The sequence below is a fragment of the Musa acuminata genome, chromosome BXJ3-8, assembly GCF_036884655.1.
Source record: "Musa acuminata AAA Group cultivar baxijiao chromosome BXJ3-8, Cavendish_Baxijiao_AAA, whole genome shotgun sequence".
NCBI classification, from domain to species: domain Eukaryota; kingdom Viridiplantae; phylum Streptophyta; class Magnoliopsida; order Zingiberales; family Musaceae; genus Musa; species Musa acuminata.
The window spans coordinates 42,015,106-42,034,797 of record NC_088356.1 but is presented as its reverse complement, the minus strand read 5'-3'; the positions used below and the strand labels follow the sequence as shown (position 1 = coordinate 42,034,797).

General features: G+C 39.9%; 3 protein-coding genes and 1 long non-coding RNA gene across 4 annotated transcripts; 2 read left to right on the top strand and 2 right to left on the bottom strand.

Moving 5' to 3' along the window:
- The first annotated feature begins 1,703 nt into the window (after window positions 1–1,703).
- Window positions 1,704–3,331, top strand: LOC135645091 (uncharacterized). The gene is made up of 2 exons (XR_010498663.1): window positions 1,704–1,931; window positions 2,733–3,331. It is a non-coding gene; the product is annotated as an uncharacterized LOC135645091 (long non-coding RNA).
- A 369-nt stretch (window positions 3,332–3,700) lies between these two features.
- On the bottom strand, window positions 3,701–8,322 carry LOC135644325 (uncharacterized). Its single transcript, XM_065161799.1, has 7 exons — window positions 8,044–8,322; window positions 7,860–7,915; window positions 6,907–7,769; window positions 6,616–6,814; window positions 6,271–6,453; window positions 5,747–6,123; window positions 3,701–4,165 (listed from the first exon to the last, which is right to left on the bottom strand). The coding sequence occupies exons 1-7, from the start codon at window positions 8,235–8,237 to the stop codon at window positions 4,025–4,027; spliced, it is 2,013 nt and encodes a 670-aa protein (XP_065017871.1). The 5' UTR covers window positions 8,238–8,322; the 3' UTR covers window positions 3,701–4,024.
- A 538-nt stretch (window positions 8,323–8,860) lies between these two features.
- LOC135644212 (uncharacterized) lies at window positions 8,861–9,545 on the top strand. The gene is made up of 2 exons (XM_065161680.1): window positions 8,861–8,989; window positions 9,159–9,545. Exons 1-2 carry the CDS (start codon window positions 8,861–8,863, stop codon window positions 9,543–9,545), a joined length of 516 nt encoding a protein of 171 aa, XP_065017752.1.
- A 1,886-nt stretch (window positions 9,546–11,431) lies between these two features.
- On the bottom strand, window positions 11,432–13,106 carry LOC103995428 (beta-1,4-xylosyltransferase IRX9-like). The gene is made up of 3 exons (XM_009416017.3): window positions 12,360–13,106; window positions 11,902–12,169; window positions 11,432–11,681 (listed from the first exon to the last, which is right to left on the bottom strand). Exons 1-3 carry the CDS (start codon window positions 13,031–13,033, stop codon window positions 11,526–11,528), a joined length of 1,098 nt encoding a protein of 365 aa, XP_009414292.2. The 5' UTR covers window positions 13,034–13,106; the 3' UTR covers window positions 11,432–11,525.
- Between the last annotated feature and the right edge of the window lie 6,586 nt (window positions 13,107–19,692).

Here is a 19,692-nt window from a genome sequence, read left to right as displayed (position 1 = left end):
CTCATCCAACTTAGCTTCTTATTATTATTATGGTCAAGTCTCCCGCAAACTTTCTGAGTCCACCAAACATAGATTATTCCATGGTTTATGGATAACTCGTCGCATGCTTTACGATGGAGCTTATGATGAGGATAAAGAAGGTAACCATCAAACAAAGGAACAATTGGGGGGGATGGAGAACAGGAGGAGGAGGAGGAGGAGTTGGGAATAACAACAAAGTTGGAGGCTTTGTAATGTCAGTTTTGAAGTGGATTGAAGAACAACTCCATTTGTTTACCAAGAAATCTCCATTTGTTCTTTCGGAAGAACAACTTGCTTAGGTTTATTATAGAGAATATGCCATGTTTGGTAGATGAACACCGAGTCCAGTGATGGAAACGCCTCCTTGCAAACAAACAAAAAGAATAAAGGATCATTGGCCTTACTCGAAGCTTATCATGAGAAGGATATCATTTCTCCTTCGTTCCAATATCATTGGCCTCCATTATGGTGGCTGTACTAGAAATAGTCCCCACCGATTGATTATTAAGATGCAACTCCGTTGTCTCAATCTTTGGCCTGTGTTGTCACCATCTTCCAAAATAGTCCTCTCTTCCGTCTAAAGAGGACCATAAGCGTCGTGTAGGGATAGCAGCTTCCCTCGGTTTCACATGAATTGATGATCAAAGAGTGCATTGATATTTATCATTTGTAAGGCTCAAATTATGAGACTAAGAGGTGATGTCTAATTTTTTTTTGTGAAATTAAGAATCGATGCAACAATAGAACAGTAATAGCAATCGATTGTAACATGTCTTGATGTATAATACATATAAAAATATTAATAGGTCTTGATGTGTCTTAACTCTAAAAATATTAATAGGTCCAAAAGTGTTTCTCTATCCTTGTTTTTATTATTATCTCATATTCTATTTTCGTCCATGTTTCTATCACTATCTCATATTCTATTTCGGAGGGTGGGAATGAAAAATCCCCATATGGGTTGAGGAATTTATGTATCCTTCATATTATTCTAATTAATTAATTTTATTTTAAAAAATAAAAGTATTATCAAAACTAATTAATAATATTAAAATTTTATAAAATAAAAATAATAATAAATATAATTTTTATAAATATGTATAGGAAATTAACAAAATAAAATCAATTCAATTCTTTGTTGTAGGTTCGGTTCAATTGATTTAGATTTGTTTGATTTAATTTATTTAAAATTAAATTGATATAGTTATCGATATATCATTACTTATCGCACATGATCACATACATCTTGGTATGCTTAAATATCAAAGGGACTAAGAGTGCTTCTCTCGTCCTCAACTTTATCCTTGTCTTATCTCATAGGGGGCAGGAATGGAGAATCTCCGCATAGGACGAGAAATTCATGAGTTATTTATATTTTTAATTAATTAACTAATTTTATTTTAAAAATTAAAAATTACTATCAAGATCGATAATAATACTAAATTTTATGAATAATAATAATAATATTTATAAAGTTTATCATAATATTTAAATATAAAAATATATTTAATATATGAATAATAATATTATGGATTCTATATCAATCAAATTATAAAGCTCACAATTGACTTCCAAGTAAGACTCAATCAGAAATAAGATAAGCAATTGACCCGTCCGATGTCTACACCTAATATTTTAACCCGTGCTCTATCCGTCCCGTCGCATCTCCGTTTATTCTTTCACCTCGTCTTGTCGAATCCAGCGAATCCTTCCGATTCTGGAATCGCTGGAAGGTAAGAGGCAGCCATCTTGATTCGTCCCTTCGATGTCCTCTTTCTCCGGTGGGTTTCCACCTCCTTTAGAGCCATCGATTTCTACTATCAACCGGACGCGTGACGCACGCAGAAGAGGGTGCGGGGCGGCTTTTGGTGGGATCTGTCGCCATGGATGAACAGTTCTCCGAAACTTCCGTAAGGCCTCATCTTCTGATCTTCGCTTTTGATGTGTTATCGCCGCATGTATCGCGCTGCGGTTGTGTGAGATCGGTGCGGATCTGATGTTGATTGGTACCGTTATTGCATCAATCACTGCTCCCTCAGTTGATGTTCCACACTGAATGCTTACAATTATTCTTGTCCTTTTAAACGATTTAGCTCATAGAGCACGATAATGAGATCGATGTGCTGAACGCCCGAAATGGTGTTTGGACGAGTAAAGATTGTGAATGCCAGTACCCTATTTCAAGCGGGATCTGTGAGATACTTGCAAAGCAAGTTCGTAGTGTTCCATAAAGTAATCATTGTTAGTGGAAATTTCTATCCTGCATCGATTATGATTTGTTGCCTGTGCCCTGTTTGTGCTTCAACCAGTAGTCTAGCTGCAAGATTTGAGATTCACAAGGTGTCTGTCTTCTATTGGAGTTCATATGTCGCGTCCATCTCCATGCTTCAGAGGGTTTAAGCAGATTGAACTTACGATTCTTTTTTCTTTTCTTTTCTAAAATAATAGTGACAATCATTTATTACTTGCCATCATCGATGCCATATCATTTCTTGCTTATATATTTATGGTGTTCATATGGTGAATGATAGCACTAATTGACTTAGAATTTGGCCTTTCTTTTTCGTTATCTTGTTCTGATCTTCCATCTCAGTGTCTTAAGTGCTGTTCTTGACTTCAACTAAACTTGCTTATCATCTGATCTCAGAATCATATTACTGTTTCTCAACTATCATGCCCTTTCCTTGTATGAGTGTGTGTTTTGACAGCAGGGAAACTTCAACAGGGAGAAGGCAACTAAGTTATCGGTGGGCTTGTGCTGTTGTTCCTTGTTGGCAACTATGCGCTCTTATGCTCAAAAGACACTTCCACCGAGGAAGAAGAAGCCTGTGTCCAAAAAGAAGTTGAAGATCACTGCACCAGGATAATGAACTCGTTGCCCACCAAAATGAAGCCTGGAAAGCCCAGTGACTGTTTACTAGTTTCTTTCTGTCCCATGATTTAAACCTTTTAACCTCAAAATTTTGCTGTCCTGTTTGCATCAGAGACTCGTCAGAAAGGCAAGGCTGGTTAAGAATTCGTCGTTGATTCATTCCTCTCACCACCTGCACAAAATCTATTGAGTATTGATTTTACCTTACAAATTCTTTTCTTATTGGGTGAGAATATGCTGTCAGGCATGTAGAGTTTGAGGACATTTTTTCTCCTCCAGAATTCTGAACTGCCCCATAAGATTTACCAAACACCAAAGGAGTGTTTTTGCTGACTCCTTTGGTCACTCATTGTCTATTAAGAAAGGCTTGTAACTATTTACTGTGCCTTGTATGGTTGATTGCTTCCTTTTATTGTGCAACAGTGTGTTTTACAATTAGTTTGTTGGAGTGAATCATGAGTTAAAATTGTGATTAGTAGCTCTAAATTTTGACATCATGATGGACAAAGACTCAAGTCTTGAAAAGCATGCTGATATTTTCTCTAGAAAAAGCATCCAGTGATTCCAGGAAGATACAAATGCTCCATGAAACAGATATTAAGAGTAATCTAAAGCACTGGTTATGTTGAGCTTGTTGGGACTCATCCCAAGAAAAATGTGCAAAAATTATAGGACAACAGCAAACCCTAAGCCCAGTGGAACATTTTCTGAAGCACAAGCAATCAGTGGTGCTAACAGATGGAGAACTATCTAAATATCCTAACAAATTACTAGTGAGGCAAGCCACAAAATTAGGCAGTCCCAAAATTAAAATCCAAGTACCTGCCAGATACAGATATGTCAATTGTTAAGCACCGAGTTTGGTTAGTGTAAGAGCATTAAGATCTGTTCATGGTACAACTATTAGTACAACATGATTAGCACATCAGACCCTGCTAGACATGGTTCAATCTTCTCAAACATCCATGTAGTGAAACAAAGGAGCTGAAACAGAACACATACTTCACAGACTGGCTGCCTGCTAGCACATCAGACCTTCAGAGAAATGGTTCGAGTCCTCTCAAACAGCCTACAGCGAAAAAGAAGAGCTGAAAGAGCACTTCTTTTACAGATTTGCTGCCAACCGGTCCTTCAGTTCTCAGTATCTGAATCAAGCACTGGAAGGATGTTGAAAGCCGAGGAACCAAGATGGACTCCCCTAACTATGCCTCCATAGCTTGTCTTTATTCTGTGACAGAGAAGCAAAATAGAGTCCCATAATGCTGTCCTTCCCTGAAGAAAGCCAACCAAAGTTGGATGTCAGTAAATGTTGAAACAAGTTATACAAAACCAAATCCTTTGGGTCCAAAGCTTTTATATTGTGAGATTACCCAGGTTGGTCGATTGCTACCATAACAGAAGGTCGATACAGTGCCAAATTCCTTTGTTTGTGACACATTAGTAGAAAGCTGAACCATACATTTACTATACATTTATGATGAAAATCAAGCCACATTTTGCAGACATGGGAAAAAAAGGACCGATTCAAATCACTTTCGATTAATGGTGAACTCGGGTTCAGGTTCAATTAACATATTTAAGTTGCCACATGACAACATCCTATGCAATCATGATCTTATTTCCTAGATTAACAATAAAGAAAAAGTAGAGAACAAATAAAATAGAGAAGGAAAGAATCCTTATCTTGCAAAATTGAAAATGACCATATACAATATACTAAATCACTTTGATACAATTTCTTTTTTTTCTTTTTTAATTACTTTTTTTATTTGAGGCCTAGAATTATAATGGATCATCGATCTTTGACTGAATATGTGTGCTATTCCCCACATAATGTGTGAGTGATACAAGGCTACAATTTTCCTCTGATATGAGTGGGAGGAATTGGAGCAAGTCCAACACTGTCCCCTGTCTTCCTCCCCTCTCCTCTCCCAAAGCCAGCTCACAATGAAGATTCGTGGAACGACCTCACAATAACATAAGTTAGAAGGATGTCCTGAAACCCTCCTTGAATCATCTTGTTTTTTATTATTTAAATTAATAATTCAACAAATCAGATTTTCTCATTTTCTCTCTTCATTTTAGCTTTTTTATTTATTATCCATCTCCACCCAATTCTCTCATTATATTAAGCATTCCCTTATAAATGTCCTACATCAATTTAGTCGCATCTTCCATAAAACCTTAAGATCTCAAGTATCTGATACTATGTCACTTGGGTTCAGACTAAATATAACATAAAAACTTATAATTTTTTCTTTTACGAAGGAAATTTGAGGAACCAAATGAAATATGTGATACATTGAGCATCTTCGGCATGAGAAAGTTAGGTGAGCTGAATAAATGAAAAACATGCTATACCATATAAGTTCCTCATCTCCCATTACAGAAAAATATTACAAAATAAAAGCAAAAAAAAGAAGAAGAAGTGGAAATAGGATTGAAGTAGGCAGTGTTTAGACTGCTGGATTCACTGTTATGCAACATATGCAAACATTAAGTATGGCATTGGCATCATGGAGCAATGTCAAGCAAAATTTTGAACCCTAAGAAACACTGCAAAATTTAAAACCTTTAATCTGTTTGGCCTTATCAACTATATCTCATTCGATCTCTTAAGTGTAGCTTTCCCATGTTCTTTCTAATTTTTAGCATATAATCTTACACCGTTGATATGGTTAAAATTATAAGTACTTTCACATATGAAGGTGGAAAAGGGTAAATTTGATCTTGACATGGTGAAAAGCATATTACCAATACGGGAAGAGAAAAACAAAGCATTAGTTTATCTGAGAGTCTTGTAAAGACAATTAGATGAAAGTAGACAACGGAGACTATCTGAATAGTAGTCACCTGAAGAGAGAATTGCAGTTTCTTGTCCCAGTATAATGCAAATATTGGAGGACTTTGTTTTCCAACAGCTAGGATACAAGCTCCTGGGTGAAGGACGGATGGCACACCGGATATGACAGCAACATACTTCTCAGGAAACCTTTCTACTGGAGGAAGAAGTCCCAGGAACAAAGGATTCTTGCTAGATTGTGCACCAGAATAAGATGTGGGGTCAACATGTAACATCCATTTTGGATGCTCCAAGAAAGCACAGAGTAAGTACAATAACAGGTGAGAGTCAGTTGGAAGCTCGCTCGTCCATTTTTTGTCTCCTTTGTCAAAACCACCTCCACTCCCCATATAGTCATAATTCTTGACACATGATCCTTCAGCAAGCTCTGCAAAAAATTTTATTGACGTTTGTTGATGAACAAAATTTCTTAAAGAGATATACCATCAAGAGCTAATGACAGCCGTGATATTCCCTGGGGACACATTCCCACTCAACGGAAAGAAGTTGGATGAATTGACAGGTTTAATCATACCTCGGACCCTTTTAACTGTATAATCAGCACGAACACTACTTTGTGGCAGCAAACCTTTAATCAGCTCTCCTTTCATCAGTGTGTTGAGCCTCTGGTGTTCAGTGATGGCATCAACGCATGCCTGTATGACAGGGAGGAGCGGACTCGGCTGTGGTTGTTGCATACCAGCAAAGGATGTCTGTGCTGCACATAGGAAAAAACATAGACACATGAAATGCACAGACATCACCATGTATACATGCCAGACATTACAACCAAAAGAAACAGATGACTTGCTAAGACCAAAAGTGGATCTTTAGAACCAAAATGGGCAAGGCAGATATATGAGAAGAGAATGTAACTGACACATTGATCCATCACGTGCTTGCAAGAGGGAAGCACGTAACTGATGAAGTAGCCCATCCTCATCCACAGTGACAGTGGGCAGCCACTCCTTTGCTCCACCAACTGGAGATAACATGAATGGTGGTGAGGTACTCGGTGAGTCACTTCCGACTTGGCTGACCGTGATTGAAGTACCAACCTTGGCTGCTGCTTGCATAACCTACAAGGATCATCAGAACAAGGGCACAAATCAACAGAAAGTAATAAGCAGACACTATGGATCCTAAATCAAAATGAAATTAACTGCAAAACCTGAATGTGACTTGTATCGATCTTCTCACGGAGGGGGTTGATCAAAATGGCAGAGAACCACTGTCTGAGGCGGTCCCGCCACAGCTCAATTTGCGGGTAGATGCCCAAGTACTCGAATGCCTCAACGGCCTGTTCCATCGACATGGGGGCAGGGAGCTCACCCTCTCCCTTCTTTGGCGGTGTGTTGTACCCCTGGTGAGAACCAGGAGACATCCTGGCAGGCCTCAGTGGTGTACTTCTAGCAGCACCTGAAGGAGTACTCTGGGTAGCAACTGAACTGGGGCTCGAGATGACAATGCCCCGAACAGGTGGTGGGGGTGTAACCGCTACAGCAGCTGATTCCATAATCTTCTCATCTACTTCGGCCAAGTATTGTTCCAACATTGCCTCTGACTGAATCCCCTTGGCACTCCCTGCGCTGTGCCTCGACCACGGAGTCGAAGGAGACGCTACATGAGAATGAGAAGAAGGCGGAGACATTGGGGACAAAGCAGCCTTCTTTCCACCGCTGGAACACAGTTGATCAGGCCCAACTCTTGATGAATGAGAAGGTGTATAACTGAATGACGACCTGCGGATAGGAACTAGAGGCTCAGAAGACGGGACAGGCCTCGACCGGGGTGGCTTCTTGATAGGCTGAGCATCAGTGATCCTCTCGGCTGCCTTCGGCTTCAAGCCTAGAAGAGCAAGTTGGCGCTGGGTGAGTACATTTTTCACCTCTTTATGTTTCTGAGAAGGAGAAGCGGCGGAAACATTTCCCAGAGCATTCGTTGGGTTGCGGAGCGACAAGGCTCGAATGAGGGCTGATAAGGATGAGATAAAAACCAGTCCGATCACTGCTTCCAATAACTTGACGAGCAACTCTGCGATGCACCGAGGAGTAATTTTTACAAACAGCTAGCGATCAACAAACATAACAGATACAGATCGAGGTGGAGAGACGAAAAGCTTACGGGCTGTGCTGACGGAAACACGGATCCGACCTATTTTTTTGATGAGATCGTCTTCCCTAAGAGACAAAGCAACAGGGGCGGTAAGCAGGTGAGATCCAACAACCGGACGCAAAACGCAAAGATCACAACTTTGAGCAAAGACTAAATGTCCGAAAGCAAGGGAGGATAGAGAAGAGAAGCATACATGGAGGAGACGGAGATTAAGAAGGTGGCGGAAGCAAGGGAAGCGAAGAAGAGGAGGAGGAGGGCGGAGGGGGAGGGGCGGAGGCTGTGGGCGGTGAGGGCGGCCGAGAGGGTGGGGTTCTGGTAAGCCAAGAACTTAGCCTTGGGCGAGGACCGTTGTTCCGATGAAGCAGGAGGCATCCTTGCGCTTTCCATTGCCTTCGGCCACCGAGATCTCTTCCCGCAAGGATGGCGCGCGGTCGCCCGACGCTGTTTCTGCCGCCGCCGCTCGTGCTATCTGCTCCCGGCCCCTTCTTTGCCGCTTAAACCCGACGGCTCCGGTTCAAATTTAACCCTTGCAATGGGCGCCGGTCCATCTCCGGTCCAAGGCTCTGTTGGTCCTTATGATCCATTAACTTATCGTACTCCAAATCTAATGGAATTCAACATGACAAATACTTCAAAGAAATATTACATAAATAAAAATTACTTATCTAATTGATAGATTAAAATAATTATTATTATTTTTCCAACTGACCTAAATATTCATAATTTCACAACAAAAAAATTAATCAAACTTCACATCAACCTCAATCAAATACATGATATTAATTTATAAATAATGGTAATTCCACGGATATAGGATATAGTTTGTGATAATTTAATTCCTAATTATAATTGACAGAAGAATTTATCTTTTTTTTTCCTTTTGAAAACAAAAAAAAAAGCTCATCTGGCCAATCATCTGCATGCACCAGTAATGACCACTGTCTCTTGGCACGGCTTTGCTGCCCATCTTCTAAGTAGTACTGTTTTCTTCACCGGCTACTCGCTCAATCATGGCTGAGGACTGTCCACTCTGCTTCCATGAAGCCATGGACAAGCCCTGGTTTCAGAAGAGCATTCTCTACCTCGAACCACCTGGCGACAGCTTGCCATCCTCGATGGAGAAGATGAAAACACAAGAGGTAATGATGCATTCAAGAGTTGCAGAAACAGCTTCTTCTGCTTCTTTCTTCTCTCCGTCCTGTTCATGGCGGCTGATGCCCCGGCCGGCCGCTCTTTTAGCTGCAGCCACCACCGAGGCAAAAGATCCATTCACACTCCTCATCACCTGATATGAGCACGTGTTCTCAGGCCAAATCGAGGAGGAGAACGCCAAAGAAGAATGTGAGGAGCCACAGAAGCTTGTCCGAGCTAGAGAATTACGAGCTGAAAGGGTTCATGGATCTGGGTTTCACCTTCCCCAGGGAGAAGCTGAGCCCGCAGCTGATGACCACGGTGCCAGCCCTGCAGAGGCTGGCAGAGGAAGGCGAAGGGAGACGACACAGCAATGAGGAATGCGTAAAGAGGCCGCATCTCTCTGAGGCATGGCAAATCAGCAGTCACGGTTCTCCACCGTTCAATCTACAAAAGCTGAGCAGATCTCCTCAGGTAGCTGACATGAAGAAGCACCTCCGGTTCTGGGCAAGAAAGGTGGCTTCCTTAGTCCACCATGAATCCTGGAGCTCGATAACAAATTAATAGTTCGGTGATGAATCTGAAATAGCATAAAAGCTTCTTCCTTTCCCAAGCAAAGGAAGTGGAGAAGATCCATCCAGCCTCATCAGAGATGAGAAAACAGAGGATAGAAGCTGCTCAAAGGTGCCTATCGCAAAGGTGAAGGAAGTGGTATGGCATCCACTCCACGGACATGTCGGCTGCCACGGCAGACCTATCACGGTGTTCCAAGGCTAAAATGGTGTATCGAGCCAACTCAACACCCCAGATATGAATGAGGCACCTGCCTGCCATGCACGCCGCTAGCACACTGCACCAACACCGCTTGAGGTTGTATAGAGTGGTGCAGCCCCATCCTGACTGCGCCTGCATCGCAACATACGAGCTGACCACCCATGGCGACGACACCTTTAAACATTTGCCTATAAAGACGCTAGCGACTATTAACAATTAAGTACGTCAACACACGACAACAGGTATAAAAGCCATTCCCGGGAATAACACTAGGGTCGGACCTCATACACATATACTCCAACTCTCCTATCTTTAACTCTTGCTAATCTAAGCATCGGAGAAGTCAAATTAAGAATCCCTCTTCTAATTCCGACTTGTGTATAGGCACCTGACGAACAACTGAAGGAGCGATTTTCAGCCTTCACCTGGAGTACAAGACTTACACCCCCTCAACTAGACCTCGGGTCGACACGCTCTAGCTTAATGGTCATGCTGGTGATCTTGCACACTCGGGACGGACCAAGCCGTGTTAATACCTTGGCCACAACACGAAGGTACAAAATAGAAAGCATCTTCATTAACAATAGAAGTAGCATATCAATTTATGTGGCAGAAAAAAAAAGAATGAAAAAGATATTTGAAATGTTCTTGATTGGAAAGAACATTCCAGCTTGTTGCATGAGTTGAGCATCTCATGTTGAATGATCTCTTGTTCCTCTCAGCTGATTCCTTATGACCAGTAGAGGTTGATTTGCCAGAGTCAACATGGCCAATGACCACATGAATGTTCATGGCTTCCTTTTCCTTGTTCATGATGCCTGGTAAGGGATATAAGATGATCATATTATATGCATCTTATGAAATTAGAGAGAAAGTAAAAGCACATTCATGGCATCTGTTGAAGGGGTGCTATTTTTTGCAAGGAGTAAAACCTCAAAGCAATCATTTGCTAAAGAAGATCCTTCCCAATCTATAATAGTATTAATGTCATGTATAACATTATTATTATTATTATTATTAATCATCGTAAAAAAATATCGAAAATTTTAAGAACTTATACTGGATCACCATCAAAGAGACTCTTTTCTTGTCATTACATACAAACATGAGTTTAGCTTCAGCTAATCCAAGAATGTTTTCCGATATTTGTGCATAATCTATAGTTTTCATCATATTTATTTCAGCTGAATTTGGAATAATAATTGAAGGTATATGCATGGTGATGATGAAGTTGTGTGCATGTGAAGGAAGGCATGGCATGCGGTTGCTTTGTGAGTGAAAGCAACTCTTCTTCCTCGTGTCCATTGATCAATCATCACAGAGAGCCAAAGAAGTGGTCGAGTGGAGGCCAACATGACATTGTTTCTACTTCCAACACACAGCTTTCTTCAATCGCATTCTATTGCATGGAGATGATCAGTCGGTGGCTGCAGCACACATGGTTGGATTCCAAGCTCACCAACTCAGATGCTCTTCCCCTGCACATGCCATGATCATTCCTGTTGAGTTCTTGGGGCCTTTAAAATGCCAGCAGCTGCTTGTACATGGAATAAGACTTGGAGATGAACGATGAGTTGCCTTCCTCTGATCATTCCTGTCTTATACTTTAAGTGTTCCTTAAACTGAGTATGGTGACCAACACCAGCTAAAGAATATTGAGAACTAACAATAAATAATAGTAGTTTGGAAGATGGCTAATTTCCTCCTCCAAAATTGGCAAAAGTAACAATGAATCTCTCTCTCCATTTACATGACTTATCTTTCTTCTCCTCATCTGCTTGCATTCTGGATTTGGTGGTGGGAGGGCAGATTGGTGGCTCTTGGAATGTAGAGATGCCACAGCATGATCTTGGAGCAATCAGCAGGAATGCCCTTCAACTTGGTCTCATCTTCTAGTAGCACCTCTCGGACGAATTTGATCGAGTCCTACAATAACAGTCGTCAGACAAACGTTAGAAGGCTTCCATTCTGTCTGCAAAAGAATTAAGGATTATACTAAGCTCATCCTGGAAGACGCTGCTGCAGAATCTTGTGCGGCTTGGTAATGTGGAGAAGAAGAACAGAGTAGATGAAACTAATGATTGAGCAAATGACACCTCAAACCTTTGAGATCAAGGTTGGAAAGTCTCTGCACAGATTGACAAACCTGGGATGTGTCCGGCACAGAGGTGGCTCGGCCCCATCTCTCAGGATCCCACAGTATGGAGCTGTTGAAGGCAAAGCCTGAGATGTTGATCCTTGGAGGCTTCGCTTTCATGTCAGCATCAGTCAGGAGACTACCGAGACCAATCTTGTCACTAGCCAAGTCCCTGAAGAGCCACCCCACGACCTTGGAGGAGTTGCAGATCGGCCCCTCCACCACCACTCTCTTCCTGTTTGCTGATACCAGCGCCACTGGCCATGCCCCAAATCCCCTGCATTTTGTTTGGATGCAGATCTTTTAGCGAGAACAGGCAGAATTGTAATGCTAATTTCAGGAGAGCCAAGCAAAAAAGCTTCTTCTCTTATCCTCGATGCGTTTTCTTGGAAGAACGGGAAACGATCGTGACTGTAGAGGTTGGTAGTTGGAGTCGAGATGAAGAAGAGAAGGCAGAGAACTCGTACTCGATCTGTCTCATCTCCTGGAAGAACCGGAGATCGTAGACGTTGGAGGCGCCTGCGAAGTGGACGATCCCGGTGAGCCGGTGATACTCAATGTGGTTCAGGGCCACGTTCCTCTGGTGGTCGGCCTCCGCCGCCGGGTCGGTGAAGTTCGCGTCGAAGGTCAAGTGCCTGTACACGACGCCGGTCCTCCTCAGCACCTCGGCGGTCTCGGGCGCGGCGGCGCGGGCCTGGACGACGACCCAGAGCAGCGGTGGCGGCACCAGCTTCAACGTGTCGGCCAGCCTCCTCAGGAGCGGCCCCTGCAGGCGGTCGCCGGACTGGGTCGTGGTGACCACGATCAGCTGCCTCTCGGACCCTCGCTCGAGCCGCTCGCTCGCGGCCGGCGTCTCGGCGGGTGTCTCGACCATCAGGCTCCGGTTGACAGAGGAGTGAGCGGTCGCAGGTCCGAGCCGCTCGCTCGCGGCAGGCGTCTCGGCGGGTATCTCGGCCATCAGGCTCCGGTTGAAGGAGTCAGCGGTCGCAGGCCGAATGGAGGCGTCGTGGCGGGAGAAGAGGGAGGCGGTGCTGGTCGGGGCGAAGCCGGTGAAGAAGCCGGTCACGAAGCACAAGGCGAAGTGGAGGAGCGCCTTCTTCCATAGGTGGGTTCTCTTCTTGGATCGATCCGAGGAGCCCATTGAGGAGAAGGAAGACAAAGGACAAGGGGGGGGGGAGAGGGTGGGAGAACAGTTTAAAGAGGCGGGAGGGCAACGGTAGAATTGTCGGAAGCATTAGGTGGGGTGACGAGGTCTCCTTTTTGTTGGCTTTGTGTTGGGCTCTCATTGTTGGACACCAAATAATTTCAAAGTCTCTTTTGCTCTCAAAAGAAAAGCTATGCCTTCGCTTTCTTTTGATGTCACAAGTCATCCCTTGGAGCTGAAGGAAGGTGAAGGGGAAGGAGTAGGATTTGGTGGTGGGATGGGATGCATCACCTAACATGTACCCCATCAATTGCTTGAATGAGGAAGGCTAAGACACTCCCTTCAGTCTTGGACCAAGCTCAATTTTTGTATATGTGCCACATGTTGTGGGACCCACTCACTCTTAATTATGTTTTATAATTGAGATTAAGATTGCAACCATTATTATTAGTGAGTTTGTAGTTAGGGATGCACTGAACTACTTTTTTTTTTTTGTCTTATTGTTGTTGACACACCTTGATTTATTTTTTTTTTGATAATATTCCTCTCCTAAAAATAAATGAATGACCAAATGCCTTCTTCTTAGTTATTGGGAAATATTTATTTTATAATCTCTAAATTCATTAAATTTCAAGACCACACATTTCTGTTATTTTCTATACAAGTATTAGTATAGAAAATTTTATAGATTTGGATATCTTGTAAATAAATCTTTATGGTTTTATCTAACCTCACACTATGGATTCTAATGTTATCACTTATAAATAGAATAAATAAGTCACCTAAATTATTGTATTCCTTTTTCGGTACCTTTGTTGATAATATTAGTTACCATTAAATTCTTTGTATTATGTAATAAAAATAATTTATGTTTGCATGTCATGAGGCTCATATACTACTCTTTAGTTTTCTCTAATTGTAAATTATATTACTAATTTTTACTTCATAATTTGATTTTGTCCCTCTCATAATCTAATTTCATAGAAATGGATGGAAGACTTTTCCTCTAATTAAGGATCAAATACTAGTAGATCATAATACATAGGAAAAATAAATGAAATCACAATCAAATAGAACATCAAGATTTATGTGAAAAATTCCTCTAATTTGAAAGTTAAAAACCATGAAACAAACTAGAGATAATCCACTATAAGAATAATGAATATACAAATCTCAATCTCTTGCCCAAAACCCTAGCAACAATCACAAGAGAATAACTGGGATACAAGGATCACGTCACTATGCACAATATCTAAATTCTCCCCAAGTAATTCCAGTAAGAATCTACTATAGATCTGATCTAACCTGAGATGAAAACATTATTAGATGATTGAGAACAGTCTCTCTGCATTGTCCTTGCCTTCTTCCCTTTATTTTTCTTAGTTTTCTGCCTTGTTCTCCTCATTTTCTCTGGAATCATGTGGCTGTAATTTTCGCCCTTACTGATGCCTTTTTTTCTCCTCTTTTCGTAGCCTCCACACCCCCCTAATATGAATTAGGGTTAGGTTAAGAGAGGATGTAGGCTGTGGGCTGTTCAAGCCCACTATGGGCTGTCAGCCCATAAGGGAGGTTGTCCTATGACTCCTCAACGTGAAGTCATACCGATCAGCTATCGGCATATCTCCTATCTTTCTTTTGGTAAGGTATTTATCAATATGTCTACTCCATTATCATTTGTGTGAATTTTCTGAAGTTGTAACTACTTCTCTTCAAGTACATTTCGAATCCAATTATATCTGACATCTATATGCTTTAACTTGGAATGAAACATTAGATTCTTACACAAATGGATGACACTCTGGCTGTCACAATGCATAATATAATTTTCTTGTTTCAACCTCAATTCTTATAAGAATTCTTTCATCCATAACATTTCTTTGCAAACCTCTATAGCAGCAATATATTCTGCCTCTGTGGTGGAGAGAGCAATACATCTTTACAATCTAGATTGTCATGACACGACTCCCCCTACAAAAGTAAGTACATAACCTGAAGTGGACTTTCTCGTATCTATATCTCTTATCAGATCTGCATTTGTGTAACCTGTCAATATAAGCGGTTCACCTCCAAAATTTAAACAAACCTTAGAGCTCCCTCCCGAGATATCTAAAAATTCACTTCACTATCGCCTAGTGTTTTTTGTTTAAATTTGTAAGAAATCTGCTAGTAACACCCACTGGATATGTTATGTCCGGCCTCGTACATACCATTACATACATTAAACTTTCAATTGCTGAAGCATAAGGAACCTTTTGCATTTTCTCCTTCTCCTCATCACTTGATGGGCTCTGTTCTGAGCACAACTTGTAGTGACTTGCAAGAGGAGAACCAACTGGATTTGTATTGCTCATACTGAATCTTTCCAATACCTTCTCGATATATTTCTCCTGTGACAACCAAATCGTCTTGATTTTTGTCACGGAAAATCTGTATACCCAATATTTGCTTTGCTGGCCTCATGTCCTTCATTTCAAAAAACTCACTCAGTTCCTTCTTTAACTTATCAATTTTAGACATATCTTTCCCAATAATAAGCATATCATCAACATAAAGTAAGAGAATAATAAAATTCTTACGAAACCATTTGATGTACACATAATGATCTGAAGCCGTTCTTTTGTATTCATTTTTTATCATAAATGAATCAAACTTTCTGTACCAGGAGCTTGTTTCAGCCCATACAAGCTCTTCTTCAACTTGTAGACAAAGTTCTTTTTACCTTTGACTTTGAAGTCTTCTAGTTGCTCCATATAAATTTTCTCCTCCAAATCACCATGAAGGAAAGCTATATTCACATCTAACTGCTCAACCTCCAAATCCTGGCTAGCAGCAATATAAAGACAAACACGAATAAAAGACATTTTAACAACATGAGAAAAAATCTCTTCAAAGTCAATACATTTCTTTTGACCAAGCCTTTTATAACCAATCTAGTTTTGTACTTTGGTTGAGAACAATATTCTTGAGTCTTCAACCTGAAAACCCACTTGTTCTTCAAAGCCTTCATTTCATTTAGTAACACTAAATCATAAGTGTGATTCTTCTAAAAAGCATCCATCTCTTCTTGAATGTCAACTAACCATTTCTTTTTCTGCTCACTTTCAACTGCTTCCTAGTAACTCTCTGGTTCACCTACATCAGTAAGCATCACATACTCATTTATAAAGTATCTTCTGGAAGGTTGATGTTGTCTAGAAGATCTTCTTAACTGAGGTTCTGTGGGAAGTTGCTCTCCAACTTCTTCTTGCTCAACATGTCTTGCAAGTAGATCAACATCAGGCTCTACACCACCTTCCTGCATATCTCCCCATCACCCTAATATACTAGAGGAGTAATTGAGTCATAATCTACTAATCCTTCTGCAGAAGTCTTGGTCGCTGACTTCTTCTTCAAATCCTCAAGGTTTGATCCTCAAAGAAGATCACATCTCTGCTTCTAAACACCTTCTGCTTTTCTGGATCCCAAAGCCTGTAACCAAATTGATCATGCGAGTAGCCAAGAAAAATACATTATTTAGTCTTACCATCCAACTTGGACCTCTTATTGTTTGGAATATGTGCAAATGTATGATAACCCAACACTCTCAAATGTCTATAGAAAATATTTTTCCTTGACCATACATGCTCTGCAACATCACCATCTAGGGTTGTACACGGTGACAAGTTGATCACATCAACTGTAGTCCTCAAAGCCTCATCCCAAAACCTTTTGGGTAACTTTGCCTGTATGCATCTAATCTTTTCCATGATGGTACGGTTCATCCTCCCTATAATAGCATTATGCTGAGGTATACCAAGAACTGTCATCTCATGTTGGATCCTATGTGACATGCAATAATCATTAAATAATCATGCGTACTCACCATCATTATCTGATCTTATGCATTTCAATTGTCTTTCTGTCTCCCTTTTAACCTTGGCATGAAACTCTTTGAAGACATTAATAACATGATCTTTAGTCTTCAAAGCATAGGCACAAACTTTTATAGAAAAATCATCTATAAAAGTGATAAAATAAAGTACACCACTTATACCAAGAACATCAACGGATTCACCAAGAGTATTTATCCTCAAAGGACCATATACATCTGTATAAACACGGTCTAAAGCATGTATTTTTCTTGATAAAGTAGGACTAGCAAATGAAACCATGTAATGTTTACTAGCCAAACAATCAATACAATGGTTCAAATGTGTATCTCCGAGGTCTGGTAATACCTCTCTCTTGGAAAGAGCTTGCAACCCCTTCTCGCTCATGTGTCCCAGTCGCTTATGCCACAACTCAATGCTGAAGTCTTTTTATGTAGCATTTAACTGCTCACCATAAGCTTTAGCCTGCAACATATACAACGTATGACATTTCTTTCTACTGGCTATAATAAGAGAACCCTTACTGAGCTTCCATTGCCCTCTGTGAAATCTGCTATCATAGTCTTCATCATCTAGCCTTCCAACTGAAATTAAATTCAGTCTCAAGTTAACCACATACCTCACATCCTTAAGTACTAACTTGCAGCCAAGGTTGGTCTTTATTTGTATATCACCCATGCCAATGATGTCTGTCGTGCCATAGTTGCCCATCTTAACAACACCAAAATTTTCAGACTTGTATGTAGCAAAAAACTCTCTCCGCAGTGTAGCATGATAAGAAGCACCTATGTCAATCACCCACTTAAGATCCTGACATACAAGAAAAAATATCATCAGAATGAGACAAAATCAAATAATCACCACTTATAACTATAATATTATCTTTTGACTCTGTAGGCTCAATTTCTTTTCTCTTTTTCTTGCACTTCTTAGGTTGCTTACATTGATTCTTGTAATGTCATTTCTCACTATAGTTATAGCAAACAATATTTTTTCTTGATCTTGACTTACTTCCATTGGACTGCTTCTAGACTTTGACCTTCCTCTATTCTCTGAAATAAGTGTTTGTGAATCATTCTGAGTTGTTGTTGAATTCTTTCTTCTCAACTCCTCATTCAACAAACTGCTTGTTACTTAACTCATGGTGACAACACCATCTGGCGCAAAATTACTGAGGGAAACTACCAGTGTCTCCCAACTTTTTGATAATGAACTGAGAAGTAACAATGCATGCAATTCATCATCAAGAGACATTTTCATAGAGGATAACTGATTAGTGATACTCTGCATTTCATTCATATACTCAGCAATAGAAACACCCTCTCTATATTTTAGGTTCACAAGTTTTCTGATAAAAAAGCTTTGTTGCCAGTTGTTTTTCTTTCATATAGACTTTCTAATATTTTCCAAAGAGAATATGTAGAAATTTCAGCAGAAACATGGTGAAAGACACTATCATCAAGCCATTATCGAATAAACCAAATTGTTTTTCGATCTAACCTCTTCCACTCATTATCTGTCATAATTATGGGTTTTGCACTATCCTCCTGCAAATGTCTATACAAATCTTTACAATACAAGAGATATTCTTTTCTTGGGTTCTATATCATCTAATTATTTTTATTCAAATTAATCATACGAGAAATACTACTAGCCTCCATGTTCAAATACAAAAATTAAATCACCACAACTCTGCTCTGATACCAATTGATGGGATATAAAGAGAAATAAATTTTTATATATGAATAAATACTAGCAAAAAATAATACATAGTAGAATTAAATGAAATCACAATCAAATAGAATACCAAGATTTACGTGAAAAATCCCTCCAATGTGAAGGATAAAAATCATGAGGTAAACTAGAGATAATCTATTATAAGAATAATGAATATATAAATCTCTGCCCAAAATCCTAATAACAATCACAAAAAAATAATTAGGATATAATGATCACGTCATTGTGCACATTATCTAAATTCTCCTCAAATAATCATAGTAAGAATATATTGTAAATCTGATCTAATATGAGATAAAAACACTGCTAGATGATTGAGAATAGTCTCTTTGAGTTATCTTATCTTTTTTTCTTTTTTTTCTTTTATTTTTCTGCCCCCACACCCTCATAATATGAATTATGGTTAAGTTAAGAGAGGAGATGGGTTATAGGCTATTCAAGCCCAACATAAGGAGCACTTTGTTGTATCCTTCTTTATTTCCTTACGGAACAAAGTGCACAAAGTTCTCATGCTACCGTTTATGACAGCCACGAAGCAATCATCCTTGAAAGCATACCAAAGAAATTATTCTGATGTCACGTTGCCTGTGGATAGATATATATCTAATAAGAAACACTGCCAGAAATAACAGTGTTTTTATATTATCTCCAACCTCAAGTTATGTCGTTTAATGTAAGTATTGTAAGGAAACATTCCCTTAGCAATGTGTTGTATATATATAGAAATAGTGATCAGGGCTTTGAGTATTGTGATTAACATCCTATACACTTGATTATTATTAAAATATTACTATGTGAGTGAAACATCAGTAAAAAATTATATTTGTGTGTATACGTATATATATTCATGTTATCGATTATTAGCTACGATAATAACTTCAGAATTATATTTATTATTTATAGCCTGTATATATCAAATTCGAGTTCTTATTCTTGAGGTTTAATTTCAATTCTAATTGATGAATCACATATATCACATATAGTCTGGTTTAGAATTTATGAATTGATAGGTCGATTCGATTCTAATTTCAATATGATTCAAATCGAACA